Raw genomic sequence first — 22,106 nt, forward strand, 5'->3', positions numbered from 1 at the left:
CGTGCATAAGAATGCAGACGGTCTGGAATCGTTCGTGCTGCAGTCTGTGCTGCACCCGTCAGAAGACTATCACGGACTATTTCAAATAAGTGTGCCTTGTCTGACGATCACGTGTGCATTGTGTGAGAAACGAGTTCAAGGAGGTACCGTTTCAAAGGTAGGACGTTTGCGTTACTGAAATGCTATTGTTATGGCTAATTTTTGGGCTTTAAATATAACGACCTTTCAGAATAACGAACATTTTCCCGCGGTCCCCTGAAATTCGCACACCCCTACTTTCTGTAGGGGTGTGCGAAGTATGTGTGTATTCGTACACCCCTACTTTTTGCCGAATCCGCACGCAATGCCTGTAGGGTGGCACTGAAACCAGCATTCTTGAAGCAATGCGTTCGTATTCCCGGACGATAGCTCAATCACGGCCCAATGTGCGGCACTCCATGTTGCGACCGCCATCTTAAGCGCCAAAAACAATTCCACATCAGTGGGACATGGATTTTTTTGTGCTTGCTACATTTTTCTCTCACCGAGCTGCACATTACACACAGCCCCAGGTTTGCAAAAACAGTTGTCACATGCCAGTAGCAGCCTGCGTGCCGCTTCAAATAGGCGATCAACAAACAAGATGGCGGCTGTGATGTGTTTTCGGTGCACGCGATCACTTCCGGCGCTTGGTTGTTTTTGTAAACAAAAATGGCAGCACGAATGTAAGTGTAATGTGGTGGTATTCTACACAATTTTAAAGCAATGCAATTGCATTTGATGACATGTCGGAGCCTATTAGCCTTGCACAAGTAGGTAACATGCAGGGTTACGTTCCAGCAAATTTCGCTGATGCGGGATTGTAGTACAGTGACATTTCATTGGAGAGGTACGAAATGCACTGAATCCTATGGCCGTTCGCCAGCGTTACAAAAATATTTTGTTTTAGCGAGAATTTTATTTTCGTAGGATTTCGTTATCGCTGGTTTCTAAGTTGTAACGAAATTTTGAGGTAATAAAGAAAATTGATGACTTTATTAACTTCATTATATCAAGGCTTAACTGTATATCGACATTTACATGCAATAAACATTCGTTGTTAGTGCCGTGTTTGTCTCCTCCAGTCACCATCCCATTTCTGGCGCTGCATACCTCAAGTCCTGCTTCATTAACGCAGCGCTTCCCCAGCCACTCAGCATACGCACAGGCACAGAAGCATGGTGCAAGCCACTTACATCTTTAATGGCCACGTGAGCAGGAGCATCCACGCCCCGGCGGGGTGGGGTCAGGGCGGCCTTGCGCTGACCACAGAGGGCAGCGTATGCCTCGGCGCGCACCTCAGGGTGCAGCAGGCATTGCAGCCCCACTTGGCACCAGTCCGATATGGTAGCACTGCTGGGCGTCAGTCTGCACGAAAGCATGGAACATGCCCTCGAGTTTCTTTTTAGCTTCTGTTGCACAGAATACATGAAGCCCGTTCGATAAACTACTGCTTACAAGCTTGTGTTCTTTGCTTTTCCTTAATGCCTACAGACCGTTTTTTCATGGGCGCCACCATATTGCTACGCAGTGGCGCCATCTATGGGCCGTCGGCATGCTGGCTTGAGCGAGCGCTCCATCTTGTATGTCAGGTATACGCTCGGCGGTAGTTTCTGGCGTTTCTTTTCGGGCTCATGTCGTCTATTTAGTATGACGTGGCATCTTCTATTGAAAAACAGTTCTGTGAGATCTACCAAAGTGGTTTAAGTCAATATGGCCGGACTTTCTGCTGGCATTGAGGCAGACGGAGCACCCAGCGCTATGCGTGCGCCCATGTTTGAGCCTACAATCAGCCTCGGAAATCAACTGTGTATTTCTGAAAGTTACATTCACTAATGTGACCTTATTTCAGTATTATCCTCTAGTTCTAAGCTGCGGTTTAGGAGCAATGAAACATACGCGACAATCATAGCAGCGTGGGTACCGGTATGCTATGATAGGAGCTGTGCTGTTATACTTTGACAAGTATTCAAATTGTTAGCTGCAAAATACTGTATTTAATCGCATAATGATCACACTCGCGTAATGATCGCACCCTTGAATTTTGTCGAAATTTGAATTTTTTTATTTCCCATGTAATGATCGCACCCCAAACTTGCCGCAGGCATATGTCGTGTGCCAAGTCTAGCTAATATTATTCACACTTACCATCTGTCGAATGCTATGCGAACAACTCTTCAAGACAAACTAAGCAGTCTGCACGCACCAAACATTCTTAAGTAGGTGCCTCATTTCATTACTTTCATCACTTTCCGAACTTGGATGACTAAAAAAAAAAGCTGCAACCAAACTTGCCTTTATTATGTGCAGGCTTTATAATGGTTGTGGTCAACAACAACAGCAAAAAAGGCCTTTCGATTCTTCTCATCTGCACTCGTGGGCACACAACAAATTGCTAGCAGCAACGATGGTAGCCACGTTTACACAGATTCATTAAAAGTGTACCCTATTCATACACCAACGCTTGTAACACAGCTAAGATATTCACCCACCCTTAGTGGAAACGTGCCGTATTAGGATAGCAGTGAAGACAGATGCCGCAGTTTCCGCAGCATGCCGGCCACGTGTTTCTATGTCACTGGCAGCGAAGCATGCCGACCTACTTATTTCCCCTCAAAGTGGACATAGCTACGTTATTGCCGCAAACTTGCCGATATTAACGATATTATTCATTACCGATACGGAAGAAACTGTTTCAATGCACGTAGTGTACTCACGAGAAGAAAAAAAAATCGCGTTCGGCTTGCTCCGCCGGCCGCCATTTTTGTTTTGGTGTCCCACAGCAAACGCAGGACGAAAAAATTATTTTTTAATTTTCGCGCGAAATTTAACCCGCGTAATGATCGCACCCCTGATTTTGTGTCAATTTTCCTGACAAAAAAGTGCGATCATTATGCGAGTAAATACGGTACATTGTGTTACTACTTGATTCAGTAGACAAGGTTTCCACCCATGAATAAAATAGTTGGTTAGTAATGACAGTATACGTTACAGTATGAACTATACTTGTCCAGCAAAGCGACTGTTTACGAACTGTACGAGTATCCTAAGCAGTGGTAGGTGCTGGATTACAGATATCTTTGTCCTTGTAGCGCATGGTCCAAGCATGCGACATCAACATTTAGAGATCTATAAACACTGTGCAGCGTGACTACGCGAAATTGTACTGCGGCGTTAGCCCGTTCTCTTTCTCTTCCAAGAAGGAATATGATAACGGATTTTTCGTTTTTCCCGGTTGTGTTCGTTTCTTTCTTTACGACGCACTCACACATATTATGGAAATTTTGCCCTCAAAATAGCCATCGTATTCTTTTTATGCTATCCATCTTGGATATTATGGCTTTACAGGGCAAAAAGCAATGCGAAGGTGATGGTGGCTTATTCATATGTATCATGCTGATCCACCAACCACAGTGATTGCTGTGTTGAGCAGCGCCATTGGCCTCATGAAGGAGGCTAGCGTAGATATATAGTGATTTCAAGCCTACTAGACTTGAAATGCATGAGAACGACGCCAGTGTATCAGAAACATTAGATAGCCTCAGCACTTAGATGGTTGCTTCATGGTTGCCTTAGATTGGCCATACACGAGCATGCGCTCTTATGTTTTAGTCCCTACACCAAGGGATCAGATAGTGAGCAGATTTACCATTTCATGCTGATAATACAGAGATGCGGTTTCTCTTCATTGAATTAAAACCGATATATGCAAAATAGTTCACAACACATACACACACCATGGCTGATAATGAGCGTCACATGTTTGCGACCCCAAGAGATATTTCCGCGTACTATAGTTACCGATTCACCGAAAGGCTTCCCTGACGACCTTATATGAACGGACATTGCGTAAATTTCACAAAGTACGATCTAAAACATCTCGAAATCATTCCGCAGCACACGACAGCAATACTTTCAATTCGATTAGCGCCGCGCTGGATTGCACAAGCCAGAGAGGAGGAAAGGCTCGCTGCACACCCTTTCCTCCTCGCCCAATGAAAAGGTCCATACCAGCAAACATTTTTAATCCCATCTGTGTGAAATTCAATTACAAACTGCACATCTGACTCTACCATTCTAGATTATGTGGAGTCTCTCTTCGATTATTCGCTACTAGCAATTGTGACCCACTGCCATGAAACTGCATGCAAATGGTCTTACACATTGAGGCACTGGATAATGGCACGAAGTGCATCCACACTGGCTTCCTCTGTGGCGACCAGGCTTTTGGCTGCACGCAGCCACAGCTGGAAACACTGCAAGCAACAAGTGAGCAACCTGAGGCACACAACATACACCTGGAAAGTCCCTCGTCACATGCACTGACCCTAAAATATTTTCCACAAGCTAAACTGTCATTTTTCATTGCGACAGCAATTTTATGGACACTCCAGGCACATTTACCCCATCGACGCAAGGTTCCAGATACCAAATGAAATATTTTGTCCAGCGGCCGAATTCAAGCGCAGGACCTCTGGCACAGAAGCCCGATAGTTTAACCATTAGCCACAGGTGCTTGCCTCAGCAGGCAGAATGAAACAGCCTTACGAATTTCCTGCATGCAAGCTAGCGGGTAGAGATGCTTGGCTTCCTAAACTTCACGTCAGGCTTGCACTTACGCCGGCAGCGACCGCTCTCTGGCCCTCACAGTGGGATGCCACTCGGGGAGTCATCGTTGTTGTCCGTACAACTCGTGGTTCATATACATAGGGGATCAGCCATGAAATGGATGGATCAGTGCATTTTACAGCCACAAATAAATGTTCAGGACTACTATAAAGTAATCGATGTTGAAAGGTGAAACTATATGTTAAAATGAAAGCAATAATAATAGAAAAATCAAAAACCATTAAATGAAAAGTACACGAAAAAGCTTAAGTATAAAATGTAACAACGCCAATCGGTTGGACTCCTTGATAAATTTTTAGACAATCGGCAAACATCACCAAGTGAATCTCAGAGTAGAGGCCCTAAACAAGAGTCCAAGAGGAATGCTAAACCTTGCTCTAAATTGTACATAAATTACACACTGCACACTCCATTTACTATATTTTTAATTCTTATGTTTGTTTACTGTATACTTACCCTGCACTTGAATTTACAATTTATACTATTTACTGTAAGGCTAGTTTCCATACCAAATAGTTTGTTCTCATGTTTTTTTTAATCTTATGTTTGATTTTTTTTGTGTATTTTACTCGTTGAACAAGCCCCACTTTATGAAGGTGCTTGTTCAGTGCTAAGCAATAAATGCTCCCATTTATTTAATCTTAAACACCTTTGGGTGCTTGAAGTTAAACAAACTAAAGATATAAGTTGCACCAAGTATCTTGTGTTTATCATACTACGAGATCTAATACCATAACATTTCTTTTCTGATCAAACAGGCAAGACATTAAAAACAATGAAAGAAAACAGCTGCAAAAAACGCAGTTTCCTTACACTAATGTGTGCTAGAACAGACTTATGATGGCTGCTGCTCTAAATATTTTTTTCACGTACATTGCTCACATGGTAAGAGCATAAAAACAGTCAACAAACTCGATTCATTTTTGGCTGATTTATGTTTCAGATGGTACAGGCACAAACGAGACAGCTCGCAGCACAAGTGAACACAAAGTTTGTGCAACAAAGCATTCAGATTCCGAACTTTATTTCCAACGATTTGTTGGGAGTCCTTCAAGCAAAAAGCACAAACAATGCAGCCAATATACAGGGTGTCCCATATAACTTGAGCCGAGAATTTAAAAATGAATGGTGCGTCGTACTCGCGTGAATTAAACCGAACACATACTATTTGCAGTAGCCAATAGTAACTCAGACAAATTTTTGTTTTCCCCATAACTCACAAATTAATTAAGTTTATTTACACAACTTTTTAATTACTAGCTGAGGACCCCAAGTATGATATGCAGATTTGTAGAGCACCTTCAGAAGCGTCTGATCAAGTTGTTTTCTTTACGATACGTCTCACGTAGTCCTTTTTTCCGGGTTGCAAAGAAAGCCTGCGAAGCATGAGAAAAGCTACATGACGGGGCACTTGCACAGTGGTATCGTGCTGCTCTCAAGCATGCATTGAGTGAACAAGGTCGGCTCCAGTCGGATGACGGCGAAAATTCATGCTCCTGGCCAAGCGCCGCCGATGAGATAAAGAACGGCCTGCAGCTTCCTCGTCGCCAGTCACAATGCGGCCGACCTTGTTCATTGAACGCACGCTTGAGAGCCGCACAATGCCACTGCGCAAACGCTCCGTCATGTGGCTTCTTTCATATTTCGTTGGCTTTCTTTTCAACCCAGAAAAAAGGACTGCATAAGACGTATCGTAAAGGAAACAACGCAATTGGTGGTTTCTGAAGGTGCTTTAAAAATCTGCATATCATACTTGGGGTCCTCAGTCGATAATTAAAAAGTTGGGTAATTAAGCTTAATTTGTGAGTTATGGGAAAAGCAAAAAATTGTCTGAGTTACTATATAGGCTATCGTGAATAGTATGCGTTCGGTTCAATTCACTTCCAATGCGCCTTTCATTTTCTAATTCAAGTTATGTGGGACACCCTGTATACAGTCGGCTCCGTTTATTCGACCGCTTGCAGGGCTGCAAAATTTAGTCAAGTTGTTCGAAAGTTTAAATAGGGAAACAGACAAAATCAATGAGCTCAAAAAAAATTTTCCTTGAAGTAGTTTGCAATGCCTTTCTGTTTCTCGCTCTTAAAGTGCAGCTCAACCAGCATGAGGTGCCAATATGTTTTAGCTCTGTTACAGCAGATATAGAAATAGATCAATTTGATCAAGGCCGATTTTTTAATCGTTGTTCAGGTTCCTCGAGGCACACACTTGACAGAATAAAATCGGTTCTTTCTTGTTTTCTATTCTGGACGGTCGTCTAGTCGTTGGGCTAGCCCCCGACACAATCCCACTAGCAACGATCAAGCAAGAGGAAGCTTCTGCATGCTCCCTAACCTGACAGCCATTGCTTCACGAGTCTAAAGAATGCAGAAAAAAAAAGAAAATTGGGTGCCTTGCTGCAATGAGTAAATAGAAATGGTCCCTGTACAATAGTAACTTACCCATTTTCACATTTGCGAAGCTACTACTTTCCCGCAATGCATCACTATGGCTAGTATCTATGTAGTAATTCTTTGCCTGATCCGACTTACAAAAGTTGAAAACTATGAGCAAAGTGCATTCAGTGAAACCCTCAATATAACGAACTTCAGGGGACCGCGGCAAATTGTTCGTTATTCTAAAAGATCGGCTTTTCGGACTCCAAAAATTTGACTTAATAGATGTTTTGAACTCATTAAATGCACAATCAGGGTTCCCATAGAGCTTGTGCAATTGCACGATTGATTTTACAAATTAATTTAGGTCCCAAAGCTTGATTTTCTGGACCAAATCGCTCACTCGCTTGGAGGCCGCCCTGTTGGATATTCCGCTGGCTTGGCCATGCTTGGCTTCCAGTGGCCTGAAGCATTGTATAGCAAGAGTGGCATGCACAAAAGAGATGCTAACGGCAACGAAACCACAGACAAAGAGGAAGCACCATGGCACCTCCAAAGTGACAGACAGACAAAGAACTTTAATTACCTCCAAAGTGAATTTTTTTTTTTCACATTCCTTGATGTGGACACCGAACTGTCTTGCTCTAGCCTGAACTATTCCAAAGCTCAAGCACACAGAAATGATATCGTGAAAGTACAACCGTATCGCATGCCTGCGATCACAGTGGTTATCTTTCTCAGTACACGTAGCTAGTGCGGCCACAGAAACAAGTGCAAAAGAAAGAAGAGGTCTGTGCAGAAAAATGAGCAATTGAAAGAAAACATGCACTTCCCCTGCCCACCTAGACATCTGAGAGGAGCATGCGCTCACAAAACCTGATGCATCGTTGGCTCCGCAACAGGGAAAAAAAAGATTCCACTCACACATTTTTCTCCTCCAGCCCCAACTGAATGATACAGCACGGGTCTTTGAAAGGTTGATTAGTAGCTTGTTGCAGCACCACGATGAGACAGAGTTAATACGATTAAACTCATTTATAACGAACTCGATAGTACCATGAAAAGTGGTAGTTATATCAGTAGTTTGTTATATATGAACTTGCACTTCCGTGCTTTGGCACTTGGGCCCTATTTTGTCGTGACCGGGTCCAAAGCTGTCATTGTAGCAGTATGGCAATTTAAAGAATGTTTGTTATATATGGAAGCGGTTTTCATAGGGAGGGTCGGAAAATCGTAAAGGCCCTGAAATGTGGTCGTTATAGCCGATAGATCGTTATAAGTGGGTTCAACTGTATTATTCATATCATATGAGCCAACAAACACTGACATTAAGGACAACATAGTGGAAATTACTTGTGCTTAATAAATGAAATAAAGAAACGATAAATTAATGTAAATGAAAGTGGATGAAAAAACAATTTGTTGCCGGCGGGGAATGATCCCACAGACTTCACATTTCGCGTGAGATACTCTACCAATTGAGCTACTGTGGCACCGTTTCCCCATCCACAATCATGCAATGCATCATTGTGCATCGTTGGCACTCAGCACTGGTTGTCTGCACGGAGACGGTGTTCCTAGTTTTAGCTTCAACTGTATAGGCTTTGGGACAGTAAAACCACACTAGGGTCTGGTCAGTGTTCGCTCTTTGGGACAATATATAATTGTGTTCATGGCACCGGCCAATGACATGCCTCTGTGGCAATGGCCAATAGCATGCTAGTCGTCCAGAAGCCACTAGCCCAGTGCAGTACTTGGCCAAAAAGAGAGGCCCTTCTTCAAAAAGCTTCGCACCCAGCTAGCACTAGTTTTGAAATACTCGCACGGTATGCTTTTCACACATGCCATGGCTTGAGCCTTCGTGTGCAGCATGTCCATTGGCAATGCATAGCCATAATTTCGCACTTCCATCCCATAGCAGAGGAGCTCTTCTTCCAATTCAGGAAGCTTGCATGGCTTGCCTCCGAAAGCGCACTTTTTGCTGCTTGTGTTCTTCAAAGCTTTTTTCTGTGTACACTATCATAGAATGCACTTCTCGTCCACATCGAATATTCTGCCGGCTGCACGCTTCCCATATATGCAAGGACTGCAAAGGCTTGAGTCGGATCCGAATGTGGAAGGCTCCGGAGCACATGGCACATCATCATCCTCAGTCAGAGCCGCTGTTTGACAGTGGAAGAACTTGTTCATTTATTTCGTCATAGTTCAGTTCGGCACACGCCGAAACTGCGCTGTCGACACTTGCAAAGTCTTCAAACCTAATGGCAGCAGGAATCGGCGCACCGCAGCCTAGCAGCTCATCAATTATGTCTGCAAATTGAGCTCGTTGTGGTAGGCGGCAGTTCTGCCTCTTCAGTTGCGAAGTTGAGCTCATTCGGACTCCGAGCGCACCACTGGTGCCATTTGACGTCGCCTGTCTATTCACGAGAAAGACTTCTTGGATCCAACAGAGCATTGTCTGGAATATGAACTAAACAAACAAGCACAGCATGGCAGAACGCTGCCTGCAATGCTAACTCAACAAACAGAATGGCGATAGTGAGCCAAGCACAGGGTCACCAGAAAAAGATGTGATGATCGCAATGTCAATGCAACCTCACAATTCAGGCAAAGCCTCCAAGATTGGCATTTGCAGTTAAATATCAGAGGCGTAGAGCAGCAATCAAGGCAGGGCCTGAGATTACCGACTAACCTAACATGTAATCTCTGAGGCCATAATTGATGTCTCGCCAAGGTTTCCAGAGAAGATAACGACAGCAGAGTTGGTGTATGCTACAGTCACGGACAGATTCTGGATGACTGAATGTAGAGCTGGCAGCTGCCTGAAATATCGGTCGTCTTTTCACATTAAGTCTATGGGGGCTATGGTGGTGCCACGAAGCTGTCCGAATTGCCGAGCCTGTCCTGATTATCGGTGTCCAATTTATCGGTCGGCGACTGTATTACAACACCACCGCCGACATGAGCAACAACCAAGAGAAGCCGGGAAATAAGCGAAGTATTTACTTTTACTTAAGATTCGATACTAAACCTCCAACTCCATGCGACCACGACAGCAACCACCTCATGCACTCACCAGTGTGCTGCAAAACTCCAATGCCACCAGTGTGACAATGCCAGCTCCATTAGCCAAAAATGGAAAATGGTTGGACAACCACTTTTCTGTAGCTCCTTCCTGTTCTTTCCCCACTCACTAGTTTTTTCAGGATGACCCCGTCAAACCACGCCACCATGAAAAGAGCAGGAAGTTGGCTTGAGCGTGCCGCATCGCGAATGACAGCTGAATGAATGCGCCTCTCCTGCCACCTGTTCAAAGCGACTAGAAAATCTCATTGTCGTCTGATTCAGCGGCACATGGAGGCACCACTTGTGAGCAGTTTCGGCACAGTAATGCATATTGGAGCAGGATGGCGCAGGAAAAGCGGATTGGCGCAGCACTTCCACCTCTGATATGAGGAATGCCGGCATGACGACAAGCGTCGGCGTGACAAGGATTGAAAGTGTGCAGATAGAGTGACAATCTGCGCCAATAGATGGTCTATCTGGCTGCGGAAGTCATAGCAAAATGGCTCCAGATCAGGTGGCGAGACAAGATGCCTCATTTATTGCTGAAGTCGTTGCAATCGAAGAAATGGGTGGCGAGGCGATGTCCAACAAGGAGTCAGCAAGTTGTACGAGATTCACCAGAGATAAACCAGCTGCAGTGGCGAGCACCATGCAGACGGTAGATGTGTTGCGAATTTGTCGCATGTCACTGATCTCGGGGGCGTGCGGATGTTAAGAGAGATGGAGTCGGGAGATGCAGGGCAGCACAGCAAACAGGTTTTAATTAACCCTAACTCAAAATGAAAAACTCAAAACTCAATTGACTAAAAACAAAACTCCACTAAGGAATAGTAACACTTGCACAGCCTAAATATGTCCTTAGTATTTCCTAAGCAAATGTAAGGCAACCCTAGCCTATGGTTGTGATGTCAAAAAGGAGCGTTCTTACAAACTGCTGCCGTCTCACGTATCCCCGAGTCCGATGCCTGTCGGATCTTCCTCATCACCGACATTGTAGACATTGCTGCCTTGATGTTGGCCAGTCAACCCATCTGTCTTTGATGCTGGTGTCCCGAACTGCATTGGTGACAAGACACTCCAACCTCACTGGCTTCGAGTGCCGACGAGACGCCTTAGGGACTATCGTACGTGCTGGTCTGCCTCTGAAGAAGGATCCTTCCTGGAATGCCCGGCACTTCCGTGAGAGTCTGCAGCAGGGCCAAGGAGCCTCGCTCGAACGTCGCCGAGGTCGACGGCCACACTCTTGATCGCCAGCGTCATGAGCTTGACAAAACTTCCATGGCTTTCGTCACCAGTGCGATGCTGGCGCTCCAACCTTCTTGGCACAGAGCCAAGTCGATAATGCAAGCTCAGCACCGCTTCTCTACCGATCACAGCTCGCGTCATGCGCCTCGAGGGCTCGTGCCATTCGGACCGATCCGCGCACATCGCCTTCCTTCGCTCATCGCTCACACATCGCTCTTCCTTTCTTTTTGCGCCACATGTTTCTTGCGTATGACAGAAAGGCAGGCACTGCGAGAAGATTTCTTGGAGTCTGTCTTGGATCTAAAGAGGCAGCCTTATCACCGAAGTGCTACTGAAGACATGCAAAACTGAAAACTTGCGGTCGCCTAGTTCTTCAGCCGAGAATATCTGCTGGAGTCTCGTTCTCTTTCCGACAACGAAGTACGCTTGTGGAGCTCAGCCGACAAAATGTCACAGAGGTTTGTATTGGGCGGAGTAAGAATAAGGCCTCCGAATTCCCCGGCAACCTCTGGAGGAAGCGCAGACACAACGTGGTGAAATTTGAAAGTCTGCAATGTTATCCAACTGTCACAAACTGGCTCTTGACTTGCGCCAGCCAGAGATGGGGATCAGCTAGCCAGAATTTCGGAAGGCGTAACAAAAAAGCAGGGACTGCTTAGACACTGTGGGGTCTGAGGAAGCTTGTCTGAAGTCGCCAGTGGATTCCATGCTCATTGTAGTCAGCAAATAGTCTCAAAGTCTCAAAAGTTCGTGGTCGTCAATATTGTATATGTAGCGTGCACGTGTTCACGTGATGAAATTGCATAAACACAAGCAAACACACATCTACAACAGGAACTTGTATCAGAAACCTTGGGAGGCAAGAGTCAGTGACTTCCTACGCTACACCACGAGCGAGTCCAACCCTTCTTTCCATGTTGAGACTTGTTGAGACGCTGTCAGAGGCACTGGCTGTAGTCACGGACACTGCGCGTGTTCGGTGTGAATGTGGGGAAATGCGGACGGCATCAGCAGTTGCTCTCTCTTATCTTTTGGTGCATTGCCTCATCGGTGCTGCTACAGGTGCATTGGTGAAAATTCTCTGGCACAGGCCTTGTCTACCCGCACTTTCTACAGAAGCTGTGTTCCAACTGACCTGATCAGGTAGCGACTGATCAACACGGAGTTCACAAACGACACCGGTTAGCTCGTCGATCTGCACTCACAGTGATTGCAACAGCAACACTACCCCGTTGTTCTGGAGCTCACTCAACACTCAGCAATTGAGTATTGCTGGGGATGCTGTCCCAGAGCATGAAACATTGGCATCAGGTGTCAGGCCCAGTGCCGGAGTGAGGCCTTGAGCTGGTCTACTGCTTCAAACACATTGTTCACATGTAGAGGCTCACAGCCCTTTGCATCAACCCTATAAATGTTCTGCACAAGCTCAGCTCGTAATCAGCAATTCAGTAGTCGAAAGATTTTTCGGGCTCTGAAAATTTTGACTTGATGGATCTTCTGGAGTTCATAAATGTACCATCAGGGTTCCCAAAGAGCTAATGTATTTCCATGACGATTTTTCGGCTGAATTTAGGCCCCAAAGTTCGATTTTTCGGCTCAAGATCGCTCGTTCCATGCCCGCTACCTGATCTTGGAAGCCGCCATGGTTGGATTTTCTGCTAGCTTGGCGAGGCTTGGCTTCTAGTGCCCTGCTCTTTAGCCTCCAAGATTGGAAGGTGCACGCTTTAACTGCTTCCTGGGCACTCCGATTGCATGTAACAAGCAGTGGCTGTTGGCGTTAACGAATGGTATTGCTATAACAACTGCAAAGAGGTGTCACGGGTGGCAAATGATAAGCGCGCACTGTCGAGGCATTGCTTTGATGGCCCCAAAAGCTGCCTTTTAAAAATTGCAAGAACGCTACTGTGGCTGCCTTTCAGCTTGAGAAATCTACAAGAAACGCCGAGGCGAGATCGCCACAAGCATCTCGCCACGTACTTCTCACTGGCTTGCACGAGAAAAGCCTATGTCAGTCAGCCTTGTTTACATAGCCTTGTCATTGTGACATAGCCTTGTCAGTCAGCCTATGTCAGTCAGTTTTACGCGAAGCTTGCCGATATCTTTCTACAAGGCATCCAGTTGCTCCACATAGTGCAGCAGAAGGTTCCATGCAAAAACGAAGCCCTGGAGGGACTGAATCATCTGCTGGGCCTCCTGTGAGGACAATGTTGAGGCAGCCTGCCCTGCCACTTCATCGCTGCCATCACTATATGATGCAAGCACGTTCGCGACAATCGTCTCATGAGTTGGAAGCACTTAGTTTCCAAATCCATAGCCATGCACTTTCTTTTCACCGGCAATGGCTTGCATTGCCAATGATCAGCGGGCAGACCACATGGCCAGGAACAATTTCGATGAAACCACCAAACATGAATGCGAGCGATTAAGCTATTTGCAGAACTGCACTGAATGAGGAGCCAGCGAGCAACATGCGAGCAATCTGCGAGCAGCACAGTTGGCGCGGTATATTTGTATTTCGGAGGGTGGGGTGGCGTAAAGCTATGGGCACAGCCCATTCATGCTCGGAGGGGTGGAAGAGTAACAGGAGTGAGTCGCGTGGAGATGGCTGGAAAATGAGCGTGCAGCGGCTGTTGGAGCAGCGGTTCATCATGCAAGGATTTCGCATTTCACTACCTTTCGGCTGGGACACCCAGCAGGCAGACTTCATTGTTGTACCGCACTTACACGATTGTAAGTCGACCCATTTTTTTTTTATTTGAAAATCTGAAGTGGGGGGACGACTTACAATCAAAACCAAAACATGGCACCACCAAAAAAGCGAGACCAACAGGAGCTACAACGTAGTTACAATTTCATGCTTGCTCTATGGCCCTACCCGTAGCTTTTCCCTATCCCGCACGCTTGTTTGCTTTTCGGAAGGGTTTTTCAACATTTTTGAGAGTTTTACAGTGCACAAAACACTCATGGGGGGGTGTCGATAGTTGATGGAAGCGCCGCTGTTCTATTCACGGCGGCACCCTCAGAACGGCGGAGCTTGCGGGGAGTATCGGTAGTTCATGGAAGAGCAGACACCGCTCACAGGGTTTTCAGGCATTGGTTTGACATGTTCGACTTGATTGCCAGCTACGTGCTACTTCCATGCTTCTTCAGTCGTCATGAGTGCCGCAGACCCACTAATCATTCGGCACTCGTTAACAGCAGCGTTCAAGAGGGCTGCCATCCTTTACGCCAAAGAAACAAATCACTGCGCAGCGGGCTGCAAGTTCGACATTTCTGAAAGCGTGGTGAGAGAGCGGCAACTGCAGCGAAGTGAAATTTTCACCTGTGACGGCAAGTGAGGAACTTCCCATGTGCCAAAGTCTCGACACGTTCACGAGTTTGCGGCGTATGTCACTGAAATGTGTGATCGGTCCCTGCCAATGGAGTGCGACATAGTCATGAAACAAGCCTAGATTTCCGCCTTTTAAGGACTTGCTCCGCCGCGAGTATGAGTGGCTGGTGGCAGAAGACCGTGAACTTACGCCAACCAGACCTGTCAAAAGAGCCTCCCTGATGGCTGCGTGTGATTGGGTGCATTCGGCGTGGGTTGCTGTTCCACAAGATGTCGTGGTGCAGTCGTTTGCCAAATGTGCTACTCCGCTGGACGACCACGTGCTGTGGGACCGTGGCAGGGATGACGATGGCAGCACTAATGAAGATGAGTAGACCAGTGACCATGTCAGCTACTAATAAATTTTGGTTATCGAGTGCTCCCTCAGGTATGCTCTTTTTTTTTTCCTGTCATGCGATATGGGGGGGGGGTCGACTTACACTCGAGTCGACTTACAATCGGGTAAATATGGTGACCGATAATGTAGCATCGGGGCATTGTAGGAAGTAGGTTATTTCACCATGAAAAACCTACAAAACTTGACGGTGAAGCAGCTTCTCATTGTTATAAGCGATATATTGTTAAAACTGGTATAGTTGTAAGTGGGTTCTGCTTACAAACAGTAGATATGCAATTTGTAAACTGAATTATTTGAATGTTCACTATTTGATTCACTGGTATTTAATATTCGCACACCCCTACCTTTTTTGGGCAAACGAGCACTTTCGTGATACTTTTTGTGCCTACACTTTGGGCACATCGGTGCCTGCATGTAGCAGTATGTGCTTGGGTCTGTGCAAAAATTGCTGCTGCTCGTAAAAGCCCGACGTGTCAGGTGCCGAGTCGCACAATATATCACAAAAGTGGTCTACCGAAAATACCACTTCTGGTACACTTAGATTTTGCAAAAAATTTAGCAGCTGACTGCACCTTTTTTTTAAAGGCTCTATGTATCTATGCACGACCAGGGGCTTACATTTCCGTGAATTTGCTTATCTCAAAACTCCGCTTATTACGAAATCTTTTCAGGCTTTTACAACTTCGAGTTAACAGGGTTTTACAATGCATCGTTTTTGGGATAAGTGTCTGCTGCTCAGAGGCAGCTGTCACTGGGAATGGATTTGGACACCATGGTTGGGCGCCAGCTGCACTCTCCAACATAACAGCAGCTGGCGTGGTGTTAAGTGCAAAGGTGCACTTGGCCCTGAATGAAAAAGAATAGGTAGAGAAGAGTGCAGCTGCCCCTTAAGGAGGAGGCTTTGCTGGGAGTGATGTCCAGGTCTCTTGTGCCTGAGAGTTTGCTACACCACAAGGCATGTGCCTAGGTTCGTTGAAGCTGTTAATCAAAAGTCGCCACGGCCACAGAATTCTGTTTTCACTTTATGTGACATTGCTGATGCCCCCAAAGTATGAAAACCTTTAGGCAGCGACTTTTCTCTGGTATTTTCACAGTCAAGATTTTGAGGTACGCCCTATCGTGCACAATAACTCTGGAGATAAGGGGTGAAAAGTCCATGAAGTTGAAACGGCAGCGAGAAACTATAAGCTTAAATGACATCTCGAAATATCAGAGTTTGAGCTAACGAAGGTTCACTGTACATGTAGATCAATTTTTCAATAGGGAACACAGGCTCAGCAGCATGCTCCCACCTTGACATTTGAGCTGAAGTTCTTGTTCTGGGCAACAGTTGCCAGGACATCAGCTCCTCTGGTCAGCACAGTGGCATCCTTTGAAGAACGCAGCAATTCCACAAGGCCTACACACAGAGCACAAGCTTAGGCTGTGCAGAAAAGGGGTCTCAGAGCTTTTAATCACACATCAGATACAAAAAAGTTCAAGTTACTTTCTAAACAGGCACCATACAGTCCAATCAGTCACCATTATCATTATTATAAAGCCATTTTTATGTACACTACAGGATCAAAGTGAACACATTCAAAGCAATCTACCATTACCCTTTATAGTGTCAGCTGATTCCATATTGTCACACGGTCGTGACTGTGAAGGATAAGACACTGCCAAATTTGTGACTTAAGAAGTGAACTTTTATTGGGCGCACTTGTGCTCAGAAAAACAAGTAACGCTCAGAGCACAATGACGGTAGTTGAAATCTGACCCACGGGTCAAACGTGACTGTTATATATACATGATTCATCGACCGACATTCCAGTCACACGGTGGTGCTTGCATTTGTCCCAGAATATACACCAATATTCGCTTCATGCAAACAATTTGATTAGACAAATATTCATTCATATGGAATCAGCGACAACATTCGAGAAAGTTCTGACACAGGAAGAAGTGTCTTGCGCCGAGCGGTACCTTTGCAACATATGTTAGCTAGTGCAAAAATAAAAAGTCATTGGAAAAATATAATGTGCATGTGTCAATATGTCCTCATTTCACATGACGCCATCTAATTCTGTGCAGTCCGCTGCTTCTTCTCTATTTTCTTCACAATCATTCCATTAGTCCAATAGACTAGGCGTTATCTGTTCTATACATTGCATCACTTCATCACAGCTAGAATTTATAATTTAGCACAGCAGAGAAATTTCTTGTGGCTGCATATACAGTCGCCGACTAATTTTTCAAGACTGAAAATTCTGACACATTTATTCAGTCTGCTTCGCGGCACCGCTATTCTCCCCATAGACCATAATGTATAATAACTGCCGAAGTTCGTATACCTTGCAACCTCTAGTCTTATTTTTCAGACACTCCTTGATCAACTCGATCGAGAGCACCATGCACTGACTCTGACTGGTGCGCAGTTCGACTTGCTGAACGCCATTTTTGTTTTGAACGGAGTCTCCTTGCTGCCCCACGAAGTGGCGTTACTGTAAATCCCCACTCATCATCATCGTTTCTGCCTGGTTCGATAGAGTGGCTCTGCAGCAGTTCCGGTTTCAGCTTAGTAAGCCATGTCAAGACAACCCAGCAGCTGATTTGTTTCTTCATGCATGACGCTGCGAGTAGGCCACGTTTTTTGTTTCTGCAACTGGTGTCGGTGTGGTGGTGTTTGCTTTGTGTGCTGTGTCGAGGTTGCAGTGATCCAACGCGGCATACGGAAACATCGCGTCAAGTGCCTAATGGAGCCAACGGTACCCACGCAGACTACGCTGGGGAGTGCCAGCAAGCAGGTGCCGGGAGGCCTAGGATTTGTTGCCTACCGATGTGATCCCTACTGACGCCGAAAATGTTCTGCCACGACCTGCACAGTGGTCGCACTGCAATTCCAGACACTGTCTCATTTGACAGTTTCACAGGTGCTTTACTGACATGCGCAGAACTCGACAACGGCGAGATCATTCGTAAGGTTTCTGCTGCAGCACCGGACAATGACTCCAAGTTGGAAGATTACGCACCACTCCCGTCGAATGCAGAGCGTGTACAAGCAGTGACTGTGTTTTCAGCCGCCTATAGTGACCGTACAACCCTCTCCGAGATTCAGGCTTATCTGATTGCGCGCAAACGGAACAGCGTGCAATGGCGCATTCATGATTTCTTCAAGCCTACTGCCGAGCCCGAATAAGTGCGTGGAAATAAAGGATTTCTTTTTTTTTCTTAATCTGCCTTTCCAGACACCTGTTTATTCGGACATTTCCGCAGTCCCCGTGAGCTCCGAATAAACAGTCGACGACTGTATTCAATATTTTCAGGATTTTTTGAGTTCAGAAGAAATGTGAAGCTGCAGTATCAGTGATGCATTGAATGCAATGGCATGGGAGTTCAATCGTTGCGAGAAAACATTAGAAACTAACTGGTGACAGAAGTGTCACACACCTTAAAACTGTATGAAAAGCTTAATCATTATTTGGAATGTTGGCAAGAAATCTGCAATAAGCTACCCTCTTCTAATTTGGTATAAAATAGGCCACTGACTTGGTACCACAATTCTATTAAGATATTGGGTACTCATACCCACTGAGCTAACATGTCTAGTATGATTGTTCATTTTTTATATCTGCTTCAGCCTGCACCCCAACTCTTCTTCGGAGCAAGTGTATCATTTGGGTGGCACGTAGTGTATGAATGTGAGCTTCCGAGGAAACAATCATATCAGTGACGTGGGCGAGAGAAAGGAATAGTGTTTCACCAGAAGTCAGCGGAACACTTTCTGAAGCAGTACCAGCAGACACACCAGTCCCAGAGCAAAACACGCTCTTACTGAACTTGAGCTACTGCCTATGACAGCTGCACCCCATGGGGCAGCTTCGCATGAACTGTTTTCGCTGCATCTGGTGAGCGTGTGCTCAAGGAATAAAGTATTTGCCACAAAATGCATTCCAAGGAGAGAGAGTTGAGCAAGGCAAGTGGCTGCCCTGATGGGGGGAAAGCCCTGAAATGGGGCAAGTAGGCTGCTAGACTTGACTGTTCCCACAGGTTAAAGTTAGGGGTCCCATTTTTTACGTCCACCACACAAACTCCAGAGGGCGATGACAGAGTGCAGTAACATTTAATTGCCTTGCATTCCAAAGGAAGCCATTGAAAACAAGTGTGCCCCAGCCTTATTCCTAAGCAATGCGACATCTCCAATGCAACCTGGCATGTAGTGCCTCCCACTGTCATTCCCCACAACTTACCAGAGAGAAGCACCTCACTGCTGGCCACTGGAACATTCCTGCACACACAGTAGACACATTTCATTCACAGCACTAAGTATAGGCTTGAAAGGGCAACTGCAGCTAGCTTTCTCTTAATTTGCATACTTAAACGAGACTCACATTGCACATTTGGCTTGGCACTCTTATCACGTGTACCAAATAATCCAATTGAAAAGTTACACAGTTTTCTGCAAATTTTAAAGACTGCATCTGCACCCTTGAACAGATGATTTCTAGTAGCCATATTGCGATGTCAACATGATAGCAGCAGTAATGGGGCGGTATTCTCATTCAGGGATACAGTCACTGTCACAAACTTTTACATGATACAGCCGACAGAATTTGTGGCACTCTGCTAAGCTCCCTGTCTATGCACGATGCAAGGAATGCTGTCTGCCATGTACTGTAGCCATGTCAGCCATGTAACCCAATAGTACTTCCGTGCATCCAGTGCCAAGTCCCACAATATACTGTGAAAGTGATTTGAATGCCTCAAAGTGATCATTTGAGAACACTGACCCAGGGGTGATCCCCTGCAAACTTCTTTTTAGAATGTCTTCAGTGGTGATAGTGTTGAGCCTCAATATAACAAACACAAACATAATAAATTGTAAACTAAAACGAAGTAAATGTAAGATGTTTCGCCCCAGTATTGTCATGTAGAGAATATATGCTCATAATGAACAAAGAATGTAACAAAAGCACTTTTTTGTTGAATGCAGCATCATTTTAGGTTGAACTGCATTGCAGAGGAGTATTAGACTAGGGACGATTAGCGACCTATGGTTTGCAGATGGCATTGTCGTGTTCAGCTCCAATGGGGATGAATTGCAACAAATGATTGAAAACTTTAACTGAGAAACTAGGGTTGAAGATTAATATGCACAAGACAAAGGTAATGTTCGCTAGCCTGGCAAGAAAAGAATCTGTGACTACAGTGAGCCTCTAGAATCTCTGCAAGGGTATATTTATCTAGGCCAATTACTCACTGGGAACCTCATAATGAGAAGGAAATTAACAGCAGAATAAATATGGGCTGCAGCACACACAGCAGCCACTACCAAATCATAAGCGGCAGCTTATCATTATCCATGAAAAGAAAAGTGCACAATAATTGCATTCTATTTGTACTAACATATGGGGCAGAAACTCGGAGGTGAAAAATGAAGCTTGAGAACAAGTTAAGGACTGCGCAATGAGCAATGGAATGAAAAATGTTAGGTGTAACATTAACATACAACAAGAGAGCGGTGTGGATCAGAGAGGAAACAAGGACAGCCAATATTATAGTTCACATTGGCCATGTAATGCATAGGGTAGATAACCAGCAGACCATTAGAGTTACAGATTGGGTGCCAGGGGAAAGGAAGTGTAGTGAAGGAGGGCAGAAAATTAGGTAGGTTGATGAAATGAGGAAATTTGCGGGCGCTATTTCAAATCAGTTGGCGCAGGACAGGGGTAATTGGCAACCACTTGGAGAAGCCTTCGTCCTGCAGGGGACATAAAAATAGGCTGCTGATGATGATGAACTGTATTGCCACGAGCAACTGTGTACAACGGCACAATTCAGCCAAGTCATACAATGCAACAATGTTTAGAGATTGTGGCTGAGCACACTGATGCAAGATGACGCTACTAGACTCCAGTTCCCAGTGTATGGCGACTTCTACAATACTACTACTAACACTACGAGAAGCAGCTCTGTGGGCTGTCAGACAGTTTCAGTTATGTCTTCTTGCAAAAAATTGTTTTGTGTTCTGCAAAGTGATCTCACGCATAAGAGGAAACAGGGATCAAAACAACCATTTCTCTAACGTAGTAAAGAAGCTCATTGGAGTTGCCTTTCAGCACAAAATCATAACAGCAGAGTTGTAGGATACAGAGGGCAGCGAGAAATTGTGAGCCTATTTTAGATTCCTTATACCCTTGAATTAGGCAATTATCTAAATCTATCAGTTCATCATAAATGAGAGGATCAAAGACAGGAACAAAGAAAGACACCAAGTTTGTTGGCTTCCTATGATATGATTAATAAAAATTGGGCCTTTTGGTTAACTTCCTTTCTTCTCATTCATTGCCTAGCGAAGGTCTCAAATCCGGCAACATCGAAGCCTTCAGGTAACACCTGTGGGTTTATTGACCAGTTGCCCTCACCCTAAAATCGTCATGTACTCGTGACGCTTGTGGCAGAAAGTATGTTCCACATCCGCCGCCAAGGTTTGTAAGTGGTGGCACTGGCTAACACTCCCAGGGTTAGTTCTAGTAGTAACACATAAATACCCCAGAAAGTGGATGGGAAGACAGCGCCGCAGTAGCTCAATTGGTAGAGCATAGCATACGCAATGTGAAGACGTGGGATTGTTCCCCACCTGCGGCAAGTTGCTTTTTCATTCAATTCCGTTACTTTATCATTTCTTTATTTCAATTAGTAAAGTACAAGTAATTTTCCTTGTGTTGTCCTTGGAGTCTTTGTTTGTTGGGTTCCTATGACATAATTAATAAAAAATTGGGCCCCTCGGTTAACCCCCTTTCTTCTCGTTCATCAGCACAGCGTGACACATAAGAGGCGCACCTGAACTCCTCAACGTTGGTGACGGCTTCAGCCTCGAGGAGGGCCCCAAACAGCTTCTTCTGCTGGTGTGCAGTGGACAGCTTCAGCTGCTGTGCCAGCTCTGCCGACAGCATGGCCACTCTGCTGCAAGACAATGCACACAAAATTGCTGTGAAACATCACTTCATGGTTACAGGACATGCATTCATGCATCCTTGACTGGCAAAGAAGCAAAATTCGAGTGGGC

General features: G+C 45.3%; 1 protein-coding gene across 3 annotated transcripts in view; it reads right to left on the bottom strand.

Moving 5' to 3' along the window:
* The window catches only part of LOC135907566 (telomere-associated protein RIF1-like), a 307,714-nt gene that overhangs the window by 283,848 nt on the left and 1,760 nt on the right, over positions 1 to 22,106 (bottom strand). For all 3 annotated transcript variants that reach the window (XR_010566054.1, XM_065439245.1, XM_065439243.1), the window contains exons 2-6: positions 21,881 to 22,003; positions 19,288 to 19,325; positions 16,351 to 16,457; positions 4,180 to 4,274; positions 1,215 to 1,386 (exon numbers count right to left, since the gene is read on the bottom strand). Coding sequence is in view for 2 of the 3 variants with exons in the window: in XM_065439245.1 (XP_065295317.1) it covers positions 1,215 to 1,386; positions 4,180 to 4,274; positions 16,351 to 16,457; positions 19,288 to 19,325; positions 21,881 to 21,993 (525 nt within the window). In the remaining variant the exon portion in view is untranslated. The remainder of the gene's footprint in view (positions 1 to 1,214; positions 1,387 to 4,179; positions 4,275 to 16,350; positions 16,458 to 19,287; positions 19,326 to 21,880; positions 22,004 to 22,106) is intronic.

Source organism: Dermacentor albipictus, chromosome 1 (assembly GCF_038994185.2).
Source record: "Dermacentor albipictus isolate Rhodes 1998 colony chromosome 1, USDA_Dalb.pri_finalv2, whole genome shotgun sequence".
Taxonomy (NCBI): Eukaryota; Metazoa; Arthropoda; class Arachnida; order Ixodida; family Ixodidae; genus Dermacentor; species Dermacentor albipictus.